Below are 19,079 nucleotides of genomic sequence, written 5' to 3'. Positions count from 1 at the left end.
CATCTTTGCCTCCATTGTTTTGTATCTTTGTTCTAAGCCATTGCTTTGGAACCAGAAAAGACAGAGACAACTTCACAAGGAGGATTAGCAGAACCTGCCCCCAAGGAAATAAACAACAGGGCTTTGTTAAGATACTGTTGCCAGGCAACAATATTTCTTTATCTCCACTAGCTTGTTCCTCTCAAGTAATGACTGAAGTCATGACTTCTCTAGAACCCATCCCAAAGTAGATCTAAAATAATGACCAACCAGGACTGTTTAATTATTATGCATTCCTTTAAACTACTGCCAAAAGCTTTATCTATTTAATGTAAAGCTCATTTCTATACTCCAATGTTGGCTGAAGATGGTTGAAGTCCTTATTCTGCCACTTCCTGCAGCTGTCCTTGCTGTGTGACAAATCTTTATGCTCACCCTTCACCAAGATCAGCTCTTTATCTGTTCCATCAGGTGATATGAACAAGATATGTGGAATCCCAGGCCTAGGGTCTGGGATTTCAAGGCCCTAGGACAAAATATACCCAAATTGTTTGCTCCATTGTAAAAAGTTGGCCTCTAGTCCAATTCCCAAAGGGGTTCTAAGTATATCTGGAATCTCATCAGCATGGCCTTCATAGCCCACATTCCTACCAGCATTCATATCATCTGCATCTTCACCAGAATTACCCCTGAAATGTGGGTACAACATTCTAAGTTTTCTCTATGTGATTCCTCCTATAAACAAACTCCAAAGCCTCCTCAATATCATCAGGTAGACACATACTCCTCTTTTTGGTACCAATTTCTAATTGGTACCATTAAAAAATTAAAACAATGATTTTTGTTGCTTAAGTATAGTCAGATTTATACCAGTAGGACAGAGACTCTGGAGGATTCATATTTCCAGTTTGGGGGGAGGGCATGCTTAGTCTTATTATATTGATCCATTCAATGAATTTGGCTCTCTACCCGAATCAGACAGAATTTAACATCTTTATCCCTTCTGTTTCTTTCAAGATGCTTTCAGTTCAGCAATTGCTTTTTTAATTAAATGATAGAGAGCTCCAGGAAGATCAGGAGCAAGGCCTTTGGAATTGAGTATTCTCAAGGTTCTATTGCCTGTCACAAAACCTACTTGTGAAATGCTATATGAGTCCTTCTGGATCACACAGATTTGTGAGGGAGTCAGGGCTTTCTTGGCCAGTTTGTAAACCTTCCCTTTTACACCCTCAGATGTCATCCTTAGCCAGATAGAGATGTACCTGCTGGAGATAGGGCAGAGCTAATTAGGACTGGTGCTTCCTTAAGGCAACCTGGCTGCAAAGAGAGAGCAAAAGTGGAAATACCCCAGGAAACAACCCGGTCAGTCAGTTTCTAATCACTGGGGCAGAATAACTGATTAATATAGAAATAGGTTTTAACTTTTAAGCATTTATCTGGAAGAGTTTAAGATACAATAAAGAGTCCTAAACACTCCTGTTTATTGCTATGCTACTGTTTATAACACTATGCACAACAGACAAGTTATGGAAACCACCCAGGTGACTTACAATGGATCAAGAAAATGTGGTATGTCTCTGAAAACATTACAGGAAGGAATAGGAGAAACTCTATGGCTCCTTGGCACAGGCTGAAATTTTCTTAATAAAGATCCAGAAACACAACAAATCAAAGAAAGGTTGGACAAATGGGATTGCATGAAGTTGCAGAGCTTCTGCATGGCAAAGGACATAGCAAGCAAGTTCAATACAAAGCCCACGGATTGGGAGAAGATCTTCACTAGCCATACAACGGACAAGGGTCTCGTAGCTAAAATATACATGGAGCTCAAAAACTTAAATCCCCCAACAACAAATCCTCAAAGAAACAACTGCCCAATAAATAAGTGAGCTAAAGACTTAAAGAGAGACTTCTCTGAAGAGGAAATAAGAATGGCCAATAGACACATGAAGAAATGCTCAACTTCTCTAGCCATAAAAGATATGCAAATCAAAACAACATTGAGATTTCACCTCACCCCAGTTAGAATGGCTATCATCAAGAATTCTAATAACAACAGATGCTGGAGAGGATGTGGCCAAAAGGGAATCCTACTGCATTGTTGGAGTGTAAACTTGTTCAACCACTTTGGAAAAAAGTATGGAGATTCCTCAAAAGATTACACATAGAGCTCCCCTATGACCCAGCAATCCTACTTTTGGACATTTACCCAAAACATCACAAACAAGGCCATATTAAAGCTACCAGCACAACTATGTTTATTGCAGCATTATTCACCATAGCTAAGATATGGAACCAACCCAGATGCCCCTCAGTAAATAAATGGATCAAGAAAATATGATGTGTATACATATACATATATATATACATATATAAAATGGAATTCTATGCCTCTGTCAGAAAGAATGACACCACCCCATTTGTTAGGAAATGGGAAGACTTGGGAAAAAAATTATATTAAGTGAAGTAAGCCAGGCCCAAAGAAACATAGGTCCCATGGTTTCTCTTATTTGCAATAACTAGTATATGTCTAGGATAAGCAGAAAAAGTCAAAAAGCTATGCACATATGACCATATAAGATGATGCTAAGTGAAATGAACCCCAAGATAGGGATACAAGAGATTTTTTATCTTTCTTGTTGTTCTTTTTAATGTACTTTTAAATATACTATATGATTTTTTTTATTTCTTTTGAATGTTCTTCCCCCACAGTATAACCCCTGTATTCACTGTATTTGATGTCAGTGCCCTGCATCTTGTATATACATTTTTCAAATTGGGAGAGGGGAAGGGAAATAACAAAATGCTGAAATAAGGATACAGAATGACCCATTGTAACAACAAGTTGTAGAAGATACTATGTTGGAAACGAAATTTACAATGTTGGTGGTGGGTAGGGGAGAGGGGAAGTTGGGGAGGTGAGGCCGGAAGGGATGTTAGGGGAAAAACTAAGGAGCGGGTAACAACACTTGATAGGAAAAGTACTCATGTAACCCTCTGTATAGTATCTTTACAACAAAAAAAAATTTTAAAAAGATACATTGCACATAAACACATGGTAAGTTATAAACTTCTTGTGAAATCATTTATAAATTAAAAACTAGGTAAAAATTTTAAAAGAATTAAAATTAATTAAAAATAATTTCTAATAATGTTAAAATAATTAAAAGAACAAAGTTTGACTCTCAGTTTTGATTGCTCCAATTAATGATCAGTTTCTCGTTGTTTTGGACCTGTGGTGAGTCAGTACATCAGAGCGTGAGCATTTGGAGAGGAAAAGTTCACTATATACCTAGAAAATAAGAAAGGAATAAAAAGACACCAAGTCACACAATCCTCTTCAAGCACAGTTCCCAAAGACCTAAAAATCCACCTACTAAGCCCAACCTCTTAAACGGTTTACCACCTCTCTATCCTCATAGGGAGTGGATACGGGCTTTTCAGCACAGGAGGCTTTGGAAGTCATTCAGGATGTAAACTATAACTAGGACACTACATTTGAATAAAATGATATCCAATAAAAATGAACTAGAATTTCCCCAATTTAATTGAGTTTTGTTTTCTATGTGCATACATTACCATGAATGCAGATCCTGGGTTTTAGCCAATCATATTCACGCATATCCTCATAACCTGGAACCTCATAACCTCACACAAATGCAGTACTTAATAAACATTTGTTTTTAATATTTGTGGGATGAACTTGTGTGACACAGAAATAAACCAGACCTTTGTTTGTTCCAACTTTTTCATTTCTAAAGTCACCTAGGACGACACCCCATGTTCCCTGACAGTAGATCTGAGTGGAATGAGAGGACCCTTTGACTTTTAAAGGAGCTGGGTGTTCTAGTAAGATCAAGCTGGTTGCAGAACTTCCTAATCCTAGGGCTGAGAGTCCTACAAATTCTCTGACCATATGAGGTACATATCTCTGGTTCAAGGAAGATAAATTTGATCTAAGATGAAAAAGTATTCAGTAAGGCTTTCCCTTTTCTCCCCATCCAAAGGAAAGTCGACTCAGCACTCCTTTGAAGTAGGAGGTCTTTCCTAAGAGCCCTTGACCTTAAGGTAATTTTCTGGTCCTTTGCTGGCAAGAACCCTGCAGATGTTGCTTTCTTATCTGGAGTTAATAAGAATCTAACCAGCAGGTGTCATTTTCTATGGGAGGATGGGGGCACCCTAGGAACTTATGGGAGAAAAGAACTTGTATGCTAATGAAATGATCTCCTCTCTCACACCTTCCTCAGATCTCCACTTCTGACTCATCTGTGCTTCTAAGAAGTCATCACGTGGCTGTTTGTGGTTTTTGTTTTTATTTTCCTTACATCTAACCTGGTACTCACAACGCTGAGCTACAACAACTGAACCATCTGATTATGCAGCTAGTGTTCTCTAGCCCTGGTTTAGAAGAGACAAGAGACTAGTGAAGTCTACTTCCCAAAATAATTGTTAATGTTCTTAGTTTTTTATTTTATAGATTTCCTGAAATTCCACCCCCCCACATATAGGCCTAGTATCTATAATTTCCCCTGTGGAAAACACAGAACATACTCTAAAAGAATAATTGAACAGGGTCCAATGCAGATTCTTTATACAAAGGTATAAAGAGGGATAGAGAAGCATAGAGAAGACCCCAAAGGCATATCATAGAGGAGAGTTGTTACCATTGCCAATGCTTACGGTAAAGAGAGATGTTAGGAAAACTCTGAATAGGCTGTAGTTGTAGCTGTGATTCAGGAAATAGCCACAAGAAAAGGGCTTTCCATCTAGATAGAGTAACATTTTCACTGTCACATACACCCTAACAGATAGAGTCAGAGTAAATTAAAAAGAAAATCCCACCAAAGTGCTCTCCTGTCTTGCTATCCTTTGTTAACATGTGGCTTCCTCTACATATATCTCAGAGCCAGAATTCAACCAGGAATTCAAATAGGAGCCATAGTGATGTCTCTTCTCAAAATGCAGTAGCATACAGGAAGGAGGCATGAGATGCGGGCAGAAACTGAGCAAAGTTCATTGATTCTTGCAGGCTCCTCATAGTTTGCATTTCAATGTCACTGAACAAGCTTCTCATTTTTTATTTTCCCCAGGTTTGTTTGTACCTCCCTATATAGTGTCACTTTGTAGAATGATCTCTGACCATCGTCACAAATGCCTTTACAATGGAAGATTTTAAAAGATGGGAGTGGCCAGGCCTCTATAAGTTTGAGATTAATAATATCTGAAGCTATTAAGAGGAGCTATTTAGAGGAACTTGATGCTATAAAGAGGTGCACTGCCTGGTAGAAGAGAGAAATATCAGAGCTTGACACATCTGCAGAGTAGGCCCTCATTCTCATGACCCTACACAGCTCCTCCTCACATCAACATTCCCACCTTGGAAATGGGGCAGGGAAGGGAAGTCTGTGCCCTTCTATTGACCTCATGACTCAGGAGGTGATTTTATCATCTCTACTCATCTCCCTTTGGCCAGTATCTAGTCATATGCTGTTTTCTAACATGAAGCTAAAATGGCATCTTTTTGGTGATTTCAAGCTCTCGGACTCACCATGAAATGAAAGAGGAAAATGAAAAGTGGGAACCCAGCTGTCTCCTTAGCCTCTGATGGTGTCTCAGATTCTGTGCTCCCAGGAAGGTTTTTCTCTGGAAGGCCTCACACACAAGGAAGCTTAGAGTTATGAAAATGAGCTAACAGTGGACAGGGATCTAAGAAACCAAGACTAGTACCGGGCCTGTTGTTGATCATATGATCTAATGGAAATCTCTTGTCCTCAAAGGCTCAGATGGATTCATGGTAGAGATGTGGGTACAATAGTGAACAAAACCAAAACCAGACATTCCTAGATAAGGCAGATCTTTGTGTCCAATGAAATAGACAAAAAATAGACATACATCAATACAAAGTGTATTGATGCTATGAATAAAAAGACCAACTTTCCCTGAGAGATGCAAAAAAAATGTATGGTTTTTCCCCATGTCCTCATTCAAGTCAGATAGGGATTTAGGACTAAGATAGCAGAGACAAATGCCAAATGCTAACTCTGAAACTCTAAAGTAGGACACTTCTTGTGTCCACTTTGTCCCTGGCCCATTTGAATCCTCTGAATTATGGAGTGACAAACAGTTTTTGGTGTGTTTTTTTTTTGTGACTCCAAAAATAACTCATTTTTCAGTAGCTTATGCCAGCCACCTCCTGTATGTACCTCCTGTTATCTTATCTCATTACTTCATTTCTCAGTTATTGTTTCAAATATTGGCTTATTACAATTTGAGAAAATAACAACCCTGATATTTCCTTTTGACTTTGTCTTGAATGTTTCTTGTGGTTTTCTCCCTTGTCCATGTGCAATTGACATGGAACCTTGGCAATGGGCTACAAATCTGATAGAGGTCAAGGACACACACTCATGTTCCTGGAGGATATTCCTCAATCTATTTGTGCTTCAGTTTATCTATAAAATAAGGTTGTAATAGTAGTTAGTTTAAGTGCTGAAGATGATTAAAGAAGCACTCAAATAGTTTCTGGAGTCATTGATGTTTCTCAGCTCAGAATTCACAAGAACAGCATTGTATAGCATTTGAGAGCCTCTGGTTTGATCAGAGACATCTGGCTTTGAGAATCAACCTCTCTAATCATTCTGGATGTTCCTCATAATCTTAGTCTATTATTTACCTGATCCTAAAGCAATTAAGATAATAATCACCCTTCTGAGTACAGTTAGACATACACAGTTAGACATACACTAACTACAGTGTCTCTAGAAGTGTCATTGGGAATCCCTCCTTCAGAGAAGGCTGAAAACATTTTGGTAAATTTGTTTTGGGAACTGATCATCTTGTCACAATTATCAAAACTAGGGGTATAGACATGTTTGTAGTATTTCTTTCCCAAATTATTGACTATGTTAAAATGTCATTCTTTAACATATTTGTTCCCGTTTTCTTTTGCTTCAAGACATTTTTAATATAATTTTTGATTTCCTAGTGTTCTGGATTTTTGGTTTCCCTTGCTGTTGTTGTTTTGTCAATGGTGTGGCTTGAATTCAGGATCTGGGGCTAGCATTCTATCACTTTGAATCACAGCTTCACTCCTGATCTTTCTGGTGGATAATTGGAGATTTAAAAAGTCTCACACACTTTCCTGCCCAAGCTGGCTTTGAACCAGGATACTCAGATCTTAGCATCGGAGTTGCTAGGCCTGAACCACCAGCACCTGACTTGTTGTTTCTTAAGTATCATGTTGTTTAGATGATATATATTTTTATGATTTATAGTTTTTCCCATTGATTTCTGGTTAAAACCATTGTAGTCAGAAAAGATACATGGTATGATTTTGAGTTTTTAAGAAAGGGTAGGACTTGTTTTTCAGACTGTTCTACAGTCTGTTCTAGTGATTGTTTCATGTGCTGATAAAAATACGTATGATCTTTACAATAAAAATATATTTAATAAAAAAGAGGTACAAATAAATAAATAAAAATGCATATGGGACAGCTACTGGAAGAAATGTTTGATAAGTGTCTGTTAGACTCATCTGATATACCCCATAGTTATCTCTGATTTTTTTTATGTGTCTGAGAGCATGCTCCCTGTGACCTAAAGATTTTCCATCAGAGCCAACCTTTGAAAGTTACCAAAGGCATTCCTCATATTGCCACCTTGTGGCTCAAACCTGTAATCACAGGAGCCTTTGGGAGAAAACAGTATACAAACCAAAGCAATCCATCCCTGAACTCCAAGGTTCAGGTTATGACTCGGCTTCTAAGTCAAATTAATTTGTTTTTAAATAAAAAACAGCCTGATGATTGTCACAGCAGCTCTCCTAAGGACAACCATGGGATTAGAGCAAGTTCCTTTGGTTAGAATTTGATGATCTGACCTGAAACAGTTCCTCATACCCATCTTTTTTCCTGGGGTGGGGAGATTGTAGTTGGTTTATGATAATAAAATAAAGTAGAAATATAAAATATTTGTACAAGGATACTGGCGAACTGTAAGGGAAGGCACAGACAGCCTGTCTCCCTTAGAGCCCTGCCCAGGTGGCACTGCCATCAACTTCTGGACAGGATCGACCATGCATTCCTGACATTCATTTATTTTAATATATCTTAACTTTTCAAAGTGATTTTCACCTTGGTTTTTCACACTTTAATCAAATTGACACCATCCTTTACTCTCACTTTCCCCATAATCACTACTCATTATTATTCAACAACTTTCAGTGAGCTTCATTTTATGCTCTTCATTCACAGGCCAATGCATTCCAGTATTGTTCATCCTCTCCCTTTCCCAGCTCCTCAAACAGCCCCCATAATTGCAGACATGTGAGATATATAGAAAGAGATAGAAATAGAAATAGAGATATAATTGTTTATGTGTTTACGTTGTTCCTTTAGTTCTAGAATTTACACATCAGATAAAACATGTGACCTTGCTCCTTCTGAACCTGGGTGACTTCACTTAACATTATGAACCCCAGTTCCATCTCTCAAGCTTGCATTCTCAAGGAAAGCAAGCACTCTACTACTTGAGCTACAATCCACCCCTTTTCCCTTTGCTATTTTTTAAGATAGAATCTTGTAATGTTTCCCTGGAATCCAGGATTATTATCCTCCAACTTATGCTTACTTAATAGCTATGATGACCAGATTAAGCCTCTCTGCCCAACTCTCGGTTGAAATGAAATATCACTAACTTTTTAAAAATGACATCAGCAATTTTTCCATTGGCCTTAACTTCATTGTTCCTAATTTGCCTCCCAAATTACTAGGATTACAGGAATGAGTCACTCCACCTAATAGTCTTATCTACATTTTTATGTGAATTCTTAGTCCTTTAGTTATATTTAAGTTGTTTTTAGTTCCAAATTTCCTACTGCATTCTAAATCCTTTACATCATCTTTTAATGCTGTTCTATGCTGAAAGTAAAACATAGAATTAAATTTACTGTTCAATATACTGACTAAAATCCTAACAGTACTCAATAAGTTATTTTAAAGAAAAAGTTGTTGATTTTGGAAAGCAAAATTTAGGAAGGCTTTCCATTTGTTGCATATATTTCAGTATCAATTAGAGGAAAAACATGGAAAAATGCTTGTGTTCTTTTTTTTTTTTTTCTGGTGGCTTGAACTCTGGGCGTGGGTGCTGTCCCTGAGCTCTTCAGCTCAAGGCAAGTGTTCTACCCACTTGAGCCACAGCACCACTTCTGGTTTTCTGGTGGTTAATTGGAGATAAGAATCTCACAGGCTTTCATGCCTAGACTGGCTTTGAACCATGATCCTCAGATCTCAGCCTCCAGAGTAGCTAGGATTACAAGCATGAGCCATTAGCACCCAGCCTTTGGGTTACTTCTAAGAAAAAGAAAACGGTAGACAAAGCCAAGGAGAACTTAAAAGATAAACAAAACTTGTGTTTTGGTTTTAGTTACACAGGAAGGTCCTAATAACAGTTTCACATTGGCTAGCACTGCTGATTGGCTGGCAGGAAAAAGCTTCAAAGCAGCAATGATTTTCAGGAAAGATGAAGGTTAGAGTGAAGATGGGCAGATATTGAGAGATAGGAGCAGAATAAGACTAACGGACTCCACACTCTCATTTACCAGGGGGTCCCAGGACAGGAAATCACGGGGCTGTCAATCATCTTGATAAACATCATTTGAGCATCAGGGTTCACTCTTGTATGGACTTCTCCAGGGTAGAGAAGTGTCCTGCAGAGGTTCTTAACCCCAACTGTCTTTACTTCAGCACAGAACACTGACCACTTCCAGTGTGAAGAACAGAGGAAAGATATGATCAACAATCTCTCTTTACAGTAACCTTTGTCTTTTTCCTCTTAGTTTAAATCCACATCATTTCACATTAAAGTAGCGTGTTCTAGGAACCAGCTCAAGAAGAAATAGACAAGATGTATGAGGCTCCCCCTGGCATATTTGAGTACTGGCAGGATTAACTCTTGGCTTTATGGAAACTAAAACAGAGCTTTTCTGTATTACCCTTCATTAGAGCCATTCAAATATGCTGAAATGGGAGGAAATCTACTGCTTTCCTTTATTTAGGAAGAGATGGTATATATATATATATATATATATATATATATACACCATATATGTGTGTATTTGAACGTATATATTTATGTGTGTATATACACATAATATGTATATATATACATATAATGTGTGTGTTTTCCCCAAAAAGTGCTTGTGCTTGTTAATAATCCTGTTGTGTATTTGTCTTGTTTCAGAAAGTTTTTCTCCTTTTATATATGTGAGACATCCAGCAACAACTAGATGATCTAAACAAGATGATTAAAATGAGTTCAAGCAAGGGACAATTTATCAGTGTAGGTCCTTTCTTAGAGATGCATGGAATGGTATAAACGAATAATACCCAGGAGAATAATTGGGTAAGAGCAGGAAGTTTTAACATCATTAGGTTTGCACCGCTGATGGGATAGAAGAATTTTCAAAATTCCGGGCTGAAGCTGTAGTGGGGTTGAAGCTGTGGTTGTAAAAGAAGGCTACAAGATAGATGCTATCTCCATGGGTACAATAACATGGCTAATGATCATTTACACTACAAGGGGGAGACAGGGAAGAAATGTTAAGTCTCTGCTTGTTCTCCTCCTGCTCTCCAAATCTATGAATACCTCCTTTTGACTGAATGTAACTGGGAGATAGTGTGTAAGTGTACCCATTCATGAGGCATAAGTATCTCCTCCATGGATACAAAAGTAGAGAAAAGGCCACATGATGTTTTGTTGCCAAACGGGTACAAAAATCTGTTTCTTCATATAGCCTCCTCACTCTGAATGTTTTGTGTGCTTCTCTATCTCAATATGTTTGCATCGGTTTCTCAATGTATCTCATATCACAGGTTTTGAACTTTGATTTTATGCTTCTTACCTATAGCCACATCTTGTGAATAGTAGCACACGAAAATTAGCAAGAAAAGGATATGGCAAAGGTATTAGAAGTATTCTTGCATTTATAGGTTACTTAAGTTTAGAATATTTGATCGTATAAAAAGACAACTTTTTTCACATATAGTTACACCAAAGAGAACAATTATTAGAATTGGACTAAATACTCCAGAGCACCCAACAACACAACTCTATTCTTATCTTCCTAGAGATATGTGTTCATCCCCATGATCCCAGGTGGCTCCAGTGACATGAGTATCTGAGACTAGAGGAAGAGAAGGAACAGAACAACCTAAGTGCTCATTACAGCAATTCTGCTCACTTCACTTTGACTGTACCTTGTCATAAAGGGAATCAAGGATTGAGGTCCTTCTTGTGGTCTAAAATTTCCCCATTGTGTGAGACATGAGCAGTAAGGGGAGTTGTAGAACAGTTAAGTTTCTGCTCCTTGACTTTTATTCACAGTTTCCCATCCCACAATATTAGACCATTTCTGAGCACGTGTGTGTGTGTGTGTGTGTTAATTTAATTTGCAACAAAGCCTTGCAAACAGGTACAAAGAGTAAATCCTCTTTTGCAACCCAGAACTCATAGCTGAATATGAGATTTTTGGTGCATGTAAGAGGGAATATGATTCCTAAAACAAGTGGCAATGTGGAGGTTTATTAACTCCCACAGGTTGGCTCTGAAAATAAAGTTGATGTAAAAGCTAAAAAAAAGAATAATATTATGTGATTTGCGGGGCAATGAATAGGTATAGAGCAAATCATGTTAAGTAAGGTAGTCAAGCTTGGAGAGACAAACAGCATATGTTTTCTCTCATATTCAGAAGCTAGATTTAAAACATACCAGGACATGATAAATTTTACAGGACTCCAGGCATTCACACAATGTGAAATGAATAGATAATCTTAGGGGAGGAACCAAAAGGTGCAATGCCTATGTGTCTCTTATCATAAAAAATATCAAATGAACACTAAGAAATAGAAGTTGGAGATTTTTTCTTTGTTGCTATTTTTCTTTTGGTCTTGTTTATTTGTTCATCTGTCTTTGGAAGAGTAAATGGGGTACAGAAATGGAAGGACAATGTGTGCCTAAATGCAACAGTGACACTCACCAAACACACTGGTGAAAATGAGCTATATACAACTTATAGTTGAGGAGGAGAGAGAAAAATGGAGCAAGAGTGAGGGAAGGGGTGACATTGTCCAAAAAGAAAGGTACTCATTACTTGACTTATGTAACTGTACCCTTCTGCATATTACCTTTATAATAACAATAAAAAAAAATTTTTAAAAACAACTAATACCAGGAAGTGGAAATGCATGTTAGGGGATGTACAAATGGGGGTGCAAAAATGGAGGGAGGAAGATTGAGCAAGTATAGTCATTATATTTTATGTACATTATGTACAAAATAAACTATGCTACGTAAGTGTAGGGACAAGTGGAGTAAAATAGGGAAGAACAAAGGAAGAGTTGACATTGGCCAAGAAGCATTATACTCATAACCTGACATGAAATTGTAACCCATTTGTAAAACTACTTGATAAAAAAAAGAACTCTAAACTGGATACCAGTGGCACATACCTGTAATCCTAGCTATTCAGGAGGCTACAAACTATGTTCACAGTTAAAAATCCAGCCCAGGCAGGAAAGACCATGAGACTGTTATCTCCAATTAACTGCCAAAGAGCCAGAAGTGAAGCTCTCTCTAAAGTGGTAGACCACTAGCCTTGAGAACAAAAGTCCAGGGACAGTGCTCCAGCTCTGAATTCAAACCTCAGCACCGACACACACACACACACACACACACACACACACACACACACACACACACACACACAAATTCAACTCTAAAAATATTTTATTAAGACTGATATACATGATGAGAATAGTTAATTACCCAATATGCAGAACTACATATTTGTTTTTTAAAATCATTTTATTGTAAAGATGCTGTACAGAGGGGTTACAGTTACATGAGTAAGGTACATTTCCTACTGCACATTGCAGAACTACATATTTGTATTATGCATATAGCTTTCACTCTACTGTGGATAGACTATAGATGTTCAAAATCCAGGTTAGTGCTGTATCCCTGATCTACACTCCACCCTATGCTATCATGATATACAGGTTAACCTCTTTAATATCCTGGTGCATGTGGGATAGAAACGTAAGAAGTTCTGAAATGTAGAATAAGAGATGAAATGCAGGTTAGAACCCACCATTGTATGTAAATGGAAGGGAGAAAGGAAGGAAGGAAAAGTAACCAAAGTTAAATGAGAATAAGTATAGGAAATAGCAACCATGGAGAATGGGATTATGGGATTCATGGAGCCAATCAATTTGTGAACATTTCTCTATCGTTTGGAATAAAACTATACTAATGAATGCCTTCCTGCTACAAAAAAAAAACATTGAAATTACAAGGGCAGTCAGGCTAGGGTGCACTTTGGCTGGCAATGGTCCAATGATTCACTTTAGTATTGAATCATAAGGACCCAAAATGCAAGGTAAAATTACTTGATATTTGTAGGCAATTAAAGGACACATTAGCAATTACTTAAAGAAGGTGGACTGAATGAAATGGATAAGGGAGGCAGCTATGGGTGTGAGAATAGAGTAGAGCCAAGAAACATCTCAGTGAAGCATCATGACTCATGTGATTCTGGTCTCTGATTTGCTTCGAGGACATGTACAAAAAAATCACACAGGTTCTCTACAGTCTTGATATGCTTCACTTTGATCACAAGCTTTCCACAGCCCTTGTTATCTTTTGAATTTCAGAACAAAGAAGTGGACTCTGCTATTGCCCAGCCTGAGAAAAGCTCTTCTCCACAACAGGTCATATCTGCAACTCTGAACAGGAAAATGGAAGAAAGGTAAGGACTTATTCCAGGTATCCAGGTATCCAGTTATGATATTTGCTCTGAGTTCATGTCTCTGTGTTTCTAAGATAAGGTGCTTTATTGAGGGGGTTATGAGAAATCCAGACAGAGTTTCCTTCTGAATACTTGGTTGGTAGCTCCTACTGTGTGAATTTTAAATGGAATAATATAACTTTCTGTTTTCTGATCTAAATATCCTTATTCTCTTTTATTTACATTAAAATCTGCTACCATGCTATGTGCCAGTGACACCTGGAGTCCTAGCTACTCAGGAGGCTGACATCTGAAGATCATGGTTCAAAGCCATCCTACACTGGATAATCCATTCTTATCTCTAATTACCACCAGAAAAAGAAAGGCAGAAGTAGAGCTGTGGCTCAAGTGATAGAGAGCTAGCTTTGAGTAAAAAATAAAAATAAAAAATATTCTTTTGACAGTGCCCAGGCCCAGAACTCAAGCCCCAGAACTGGCACCAAATAAATAGGCAAATTAGATAGATAGATAGATAGATAGATAGATAGATAGATAGATAGATAGATAGATAGATAGATAGATAGATAGATAGATATGAAAGAGTAGGTTAAAGGGGGCTGAAAATGTTGAAAGGCTGACAGAGATCAACATATACTGTATAAATAAACTGCTCTATTAAGTGGCAGAAAAAGTCAATACTTACCTTAAAAAATTAAGGAAAGTAAGGGAGGGTGTAGATTGAGAGGTATGGTTAAAATGTTGAACCAGATGACAATGATCTCGATGCACTGTATTCATAAACTGCTTTGTTGAATGGAAACTCCTTTTCACCACTACCTAAAAATTAAAAATATTAAAATGAATAATATTAAGATTAAAATAGAAAAAGTATTCTAACAGAAAGCAAATGCTGTTTCTTAATGCTCATTAAAATGAAGGAGATATGGAGATATGCTTTACAGAACTGACAGTCTATCATAGGTTTTGTTGGTTCTCTGTATTGTATATCTATGGATTCATATGTAAAAGAAATAGATGATTCAATCAGAATAATTGAGAAATTCTTCAAGAGCAGATTATTTACAAAGTTTGGCAGACTCAAGGGACCATGACAATTGCATTGTGAATGGGATGAGCAAGAAAAAGACAAACAGAATCTCTACCCTTAGCAGAAGAGCTATTAAGAATTAAAGTACAGACATAACTTTATATGTAATGCTATATGTACAGCTATTGTCAAGTCACAGATTAGTAACAGGGAAGTAGTAGATAAAAAACAAAAATTTCTTTCCCTCTGCCCTTTGGTGTGACAATGTTATTCTCCAGTGGCTCAACTGAAACCAAAACAGTAGGAATAGGATTGCACTGATGGATTCCATAAAATCCATATTCTTAGGATACCAAAGATGTCACAGAAGTTTGAGAAAAAAATATGGAACATATTCACATCTTTTAGATTTTCCTATTCCATGTGGTTTTCTAGGTCTAAATATCATTGAAGTATTTCTCATCTCACCTCATTATTCATCATACTTATTATTTCTGGTTTGCATCTTACTGTTTTGTGTATCACTTCTTGTTTGTAAACATCTCAAAACAGAAATGTTTGTTCTTTGAAAATGGAAAATATGATCCTTACTGAATAGAAAATAATGATGCCTATTTAGATATAGGACAATTACACAAGGCCTTTTTCATAGATTCAATTTGATGTAGGCTAGAATCTCTTCAGGATATGATCCAAGGATTTCAAAATTACCAAGATGATAATTTTCCTAATCATAAATGATAATTTGGTGAATGGTTATATTAACATATCATTCAGCCTAGGAAAGAGGAAGATGTGAATGGAGGGTTTATTCCTTCTGTTAATCCCAGGATCTAGGAAAGGCTGTAACACTCTACTCACATCCTTGTTGTAGGACAGGATCCTGCCTTGCCATTATAATTAACATACAATGTAAAATAAATTTAAATCTAAAATATCCCATGTTAAAGAACAACTTCTTACTAGGGAACTCTAGCAAACCTGAAAGCAACTGATGTTTTCTCAAGCTCTGTAGTCATGTGAAAGTATTTTGGGGAAAAAAATAGTGCAGGGGGCAGAAGGAACACATCACATAAACTTGAAGTAGACCAGGAGATAGTATGGAACGTGATCTTTATTATGTAAGTTCAGGAAACTAGCTTGTGATGTTTGAGAATATGAAGGTACATGATGTATGGAAAAACACTAAATGTGGAGACATGTCAGTAATAGAATATCTGTAATATCCTCCTCATAGAGCTTGAAATTACAAGGCATAAACCTAAAAATATATATTTCATCTGTGTACTTCCTTGTGCAGTGTTAGTAGAACTTCTGTTTCTCCTTGCATTCCCTGATCAAGCCTTCCCACATAATGGGAGTTCATGGTGGATTCTTTCTCTGTATGCCTCTCTACTCCCAGAAGGATCTCTTTCTACTTTCAGGACTCCTGCTATGGATGCATTTTGAGAAGAGCAAAAGGCCCCTAGATTCAGTTAAGTATTCCTAACTGGAAATCACCCACCTGTCTTTTAATATTCATTCTAAAATAGAAAATGTACTCATTACCTCACTGTAACTGTAACCCCTCTGTACAGCATTTTTACAATAAAAATGTACAGAAAAAAATTTTCATACCAGATTTCATTTCATCTGTAATTTTTCATGTGTTTTCTCATCATGCATCGAAAATCCAATTTTCGTCGTTGTTCATTGGCCTGAGATGGCCCTGTTGGTTTCAAAGACGTGATCTGTAAAACCCAGTGTTAATTATTCATACTCTTTGTGCTCCAGTTCAATCTTCTGTAAAATAAGGAAAACAATCATTTTAACTCATAGACTCTTTTTAAAAATATTATTTTATCGTTATTGTTAAGGTACTGTAAGAAGGATTACCACTTCATAAGTCAAATAATGTTAACTCATAGACTCTTGAGGAGAGTAAAAGAGTCAATGTCCGCTAAATTCTCAATCTAATAAAAATTAACATCCCAGTATCAATTGATCCATTTTCCCTCATTAGAAATCTGTGCAAGCATCCTTTCTTGACATCTCACAACCTTTACTTTTCCTATTTTCCTTCACAGAATCCTCTAGAGAAACCCTCACAAAGAAAAGTCTACAAAAGATCCGGGAGAGGGTGTGAAGTAGGCCAATAATGCACACTTCAGAGCACTCCATTTCCTGCCCCTCTAGTAGACATACCCATACTTCATATCATTCTGTGGATGCTTAACGAAACTATATGGTGTCCTTCAAAGACCTGTCAAGTGATCAATATCAGATATTTGTCCATACATAAATATTTCCGAATATGCTCTTGGTTTGTATAAAATGAATTAGCATGAATAAATTTTCTTCATCATGTTATATGAGTCTGTTCTGTTTTCTTGCTATTTTTATTCTATTTCCCAATTAACTCATAATACAATACTGTAAAGCTCTGCATGCATGCGTTTATTCAGTGAATAAATTGTGAGTGTAAATGCCTCACACAAAGCTAGCAAGGTGACCTTCACATCTGTCTAAATTCCTACACAAGACAGAATATTACTGGCCTGGCGTAGTGCTAGATCTATAGCACTAGCCCTCTGAATGGGGTGTTTGGATTATAGGAATACCTGTGATATTTGAAGTCTTGATGTTCAAAGCAGAAACTTTATGCTGTATTGATGAGAAGCACTAGATTTGTTTCTATGCTCTAGAAATCCTCAACTCTTGACATGTTACTTAATCTCTGAGATATTCTATATTCTCCCTCTTTTCAATAAAATAATGACTGACATACTGCAGGGAAAAGCTGAGCAACAGAAATTACACACGAGTTGCTGAAGCCTTGTTTGTGTTTTCAGGGCTACCATTGGTGAGATTCCAAGTATGCAACCAACCACACCAGCCTTGATTACAGAAGTATCAGGAACGTATGACAATAACCACATCTATAATAGAACTTGTGTCATGGAGAAGACAATTTTCCAGTGGTTGAGTGGCATCACTGATGTGATTGGACTGGCAGGAAATGCAGCTGTGATCTGGCTCCTGGGCTTCCGAATGCACAGAAATGCCATTTCAGTTTACATTCTAAACCTGGCTGTGGCTGACTTTCTCTACCTCTGCTTTGATGTTATTGCTGATGTGCAAAAATTCACTACCAATTTCCTTTACAGCAATAGCTATCTCTATTTTGTCTTCCAATTTGAATTGATGAGTTCTTATGCAGCAGGCCTGAGCTTCCTCAGTCTTATTAGCCTGGAGCGCTGCCTGTCTGTCCTATGTCCCATATGGTACCGGTGCCACCGCCCAAGTCATGCATCATCCTACATGTGTGTGCTTCTCTGGGCACTGTGTCTGACGTTTATTTTTCTGCAATCTTATTACTGTGAAATCGAAAAGAACTTGTATCATCAGAACTGGTGTCTGTCATTTAGGCTTTCCATTGCTGGATACTTGCTATTTTTATTAGTTATTCTTTCAGGGTCCAACCTTGCTCTGATGGTGAGGATGTTTTGTGGCTCCCAACGCAGGTCACTGACCAGGTTGTATATGACTGTCCTGCTCACAGTGCTGGTCTTCATCATCTGTGGCCTGCCCTGTGGAATCCTCTTCTTCCTAATATACAGGCTCACTATTAATTTTCATTACCTCCCATGCTATCTTCATGAGCTTTTATTTTTCCTCTCTTCTGTTAACAGCTGTGGCAACCCCATCATTTACTTCTTTGTTGGCACCTTCAGGCAGCGGCAATGGCAGACTCTCAAGCAGGTTCTGCAGAGGGCTCTGCAGGACACTCCTGAAGACAGTGAATTAGCAGGCAGCCTTTCTCCAGACATTCTGGAGATGTCAGGAAGCAGAGTGGAGCCATGCTAAACAACTTCTGCCCTTTTTTGTGACTTTGTGAGAAAACCTGGCCATGGCACCACTAACAGCATATGCTCTTCTCTGAGCCTCTGGACTCTGAAATACCCTGGTAATTCCTAAATGTCTCAAATGCATGTAATTTACCACAATTCCTCCAAAAGTTCTCAGAGATTGGCATCCAAGTATCTACATCACCCTATATAAATAAAGTTCTTATAGTTTATTCACTAAATGTTTTCTTATTCAGCATTCTTTATTTTTAGGTTTACTTCAATAGAGAAAATCTTCTTCCAATTAACAAAACCCTTTTTATAGTATATGTAGCATTTTTAAAGAGATTCTTGCTGAGTGCTGGTGGCTTAGGCCTGTAATTCTAGCTATTCAGGAGACTGAGATCTGAGGATTATGATGAGATCCCAGGTAGAGCAGAAA

The 19,079-nt window shown here is 37.5% G+C and overlaps 1 protein-coding gene across 1 annotated transcript; it reads left to right on the top strand.

Moving 5' to 3' along the window:
* The first annotated feature begins 604 nt into the window (after positions 1–604).
* Positions 605–18,656, top strand: LOC105988046 (mas-related G-protein coupled receptor member A-like). Its single transcript, XM_013019538.1, has 3 exons — positions 605–679; positions 13,689–13,783; positions 17,642–18,656. The coding sequence occupies exons 1-3, from the start codon at positions 605–607 to the stop codon at positions 18,654–18,656; spliced, it is 1,185 nt and encodes a 394-aa protein (XP_012874992.1).
* Positions 18,657–19,079: the final 423 nt, after the last annotated feature.

The sequence above is a fragment of the Dipodomys ordii genome, unplaced genomic scaffold (assembly GCF_000151885.1).
Source record: "Dipodomys ordii isolate 6190 unplaced genomic scaffold, Dord_2.0 Scaffold46, whole genome shotgun sequence".
Classification (NCBI taxonomy): domain Eukaryota; kingdom Metazoa; phylum Chordata; class Mammalia; order Rodentia; family Heteromyidae; genus Dipodomys; species Dipodomys ordii.
The sequence above is the reverse complement of the archived record's forward strand: the minus strand, read 5'-3'. Positions and strand labels throughout refer to the sequence as shown.

Bases quoted from the DNA above. Each gene is read 5' to 3' on its own strand.
- LOC105988046 (XM_013019538.1), top strand. From the start codon at position 605: ATGGCCTTCATAGCCCACATTCCTACCAGCATTCATATCATCTGCATC. The intron at 680-13,688 runs GTACAACATTCT...TTTGAATTTCAG, and splicing joins GAATTACCCCTGAAATGTGG to AACAAAGAAGTGGACTCTGC. The intron at 13,784-17,641 runs GTAAGGACTTAT...TTGTGTTTTCAG, and splicing joins AACAGGAAAATGGAAGAAAG to GGCTACCATTGGTGAGATTC.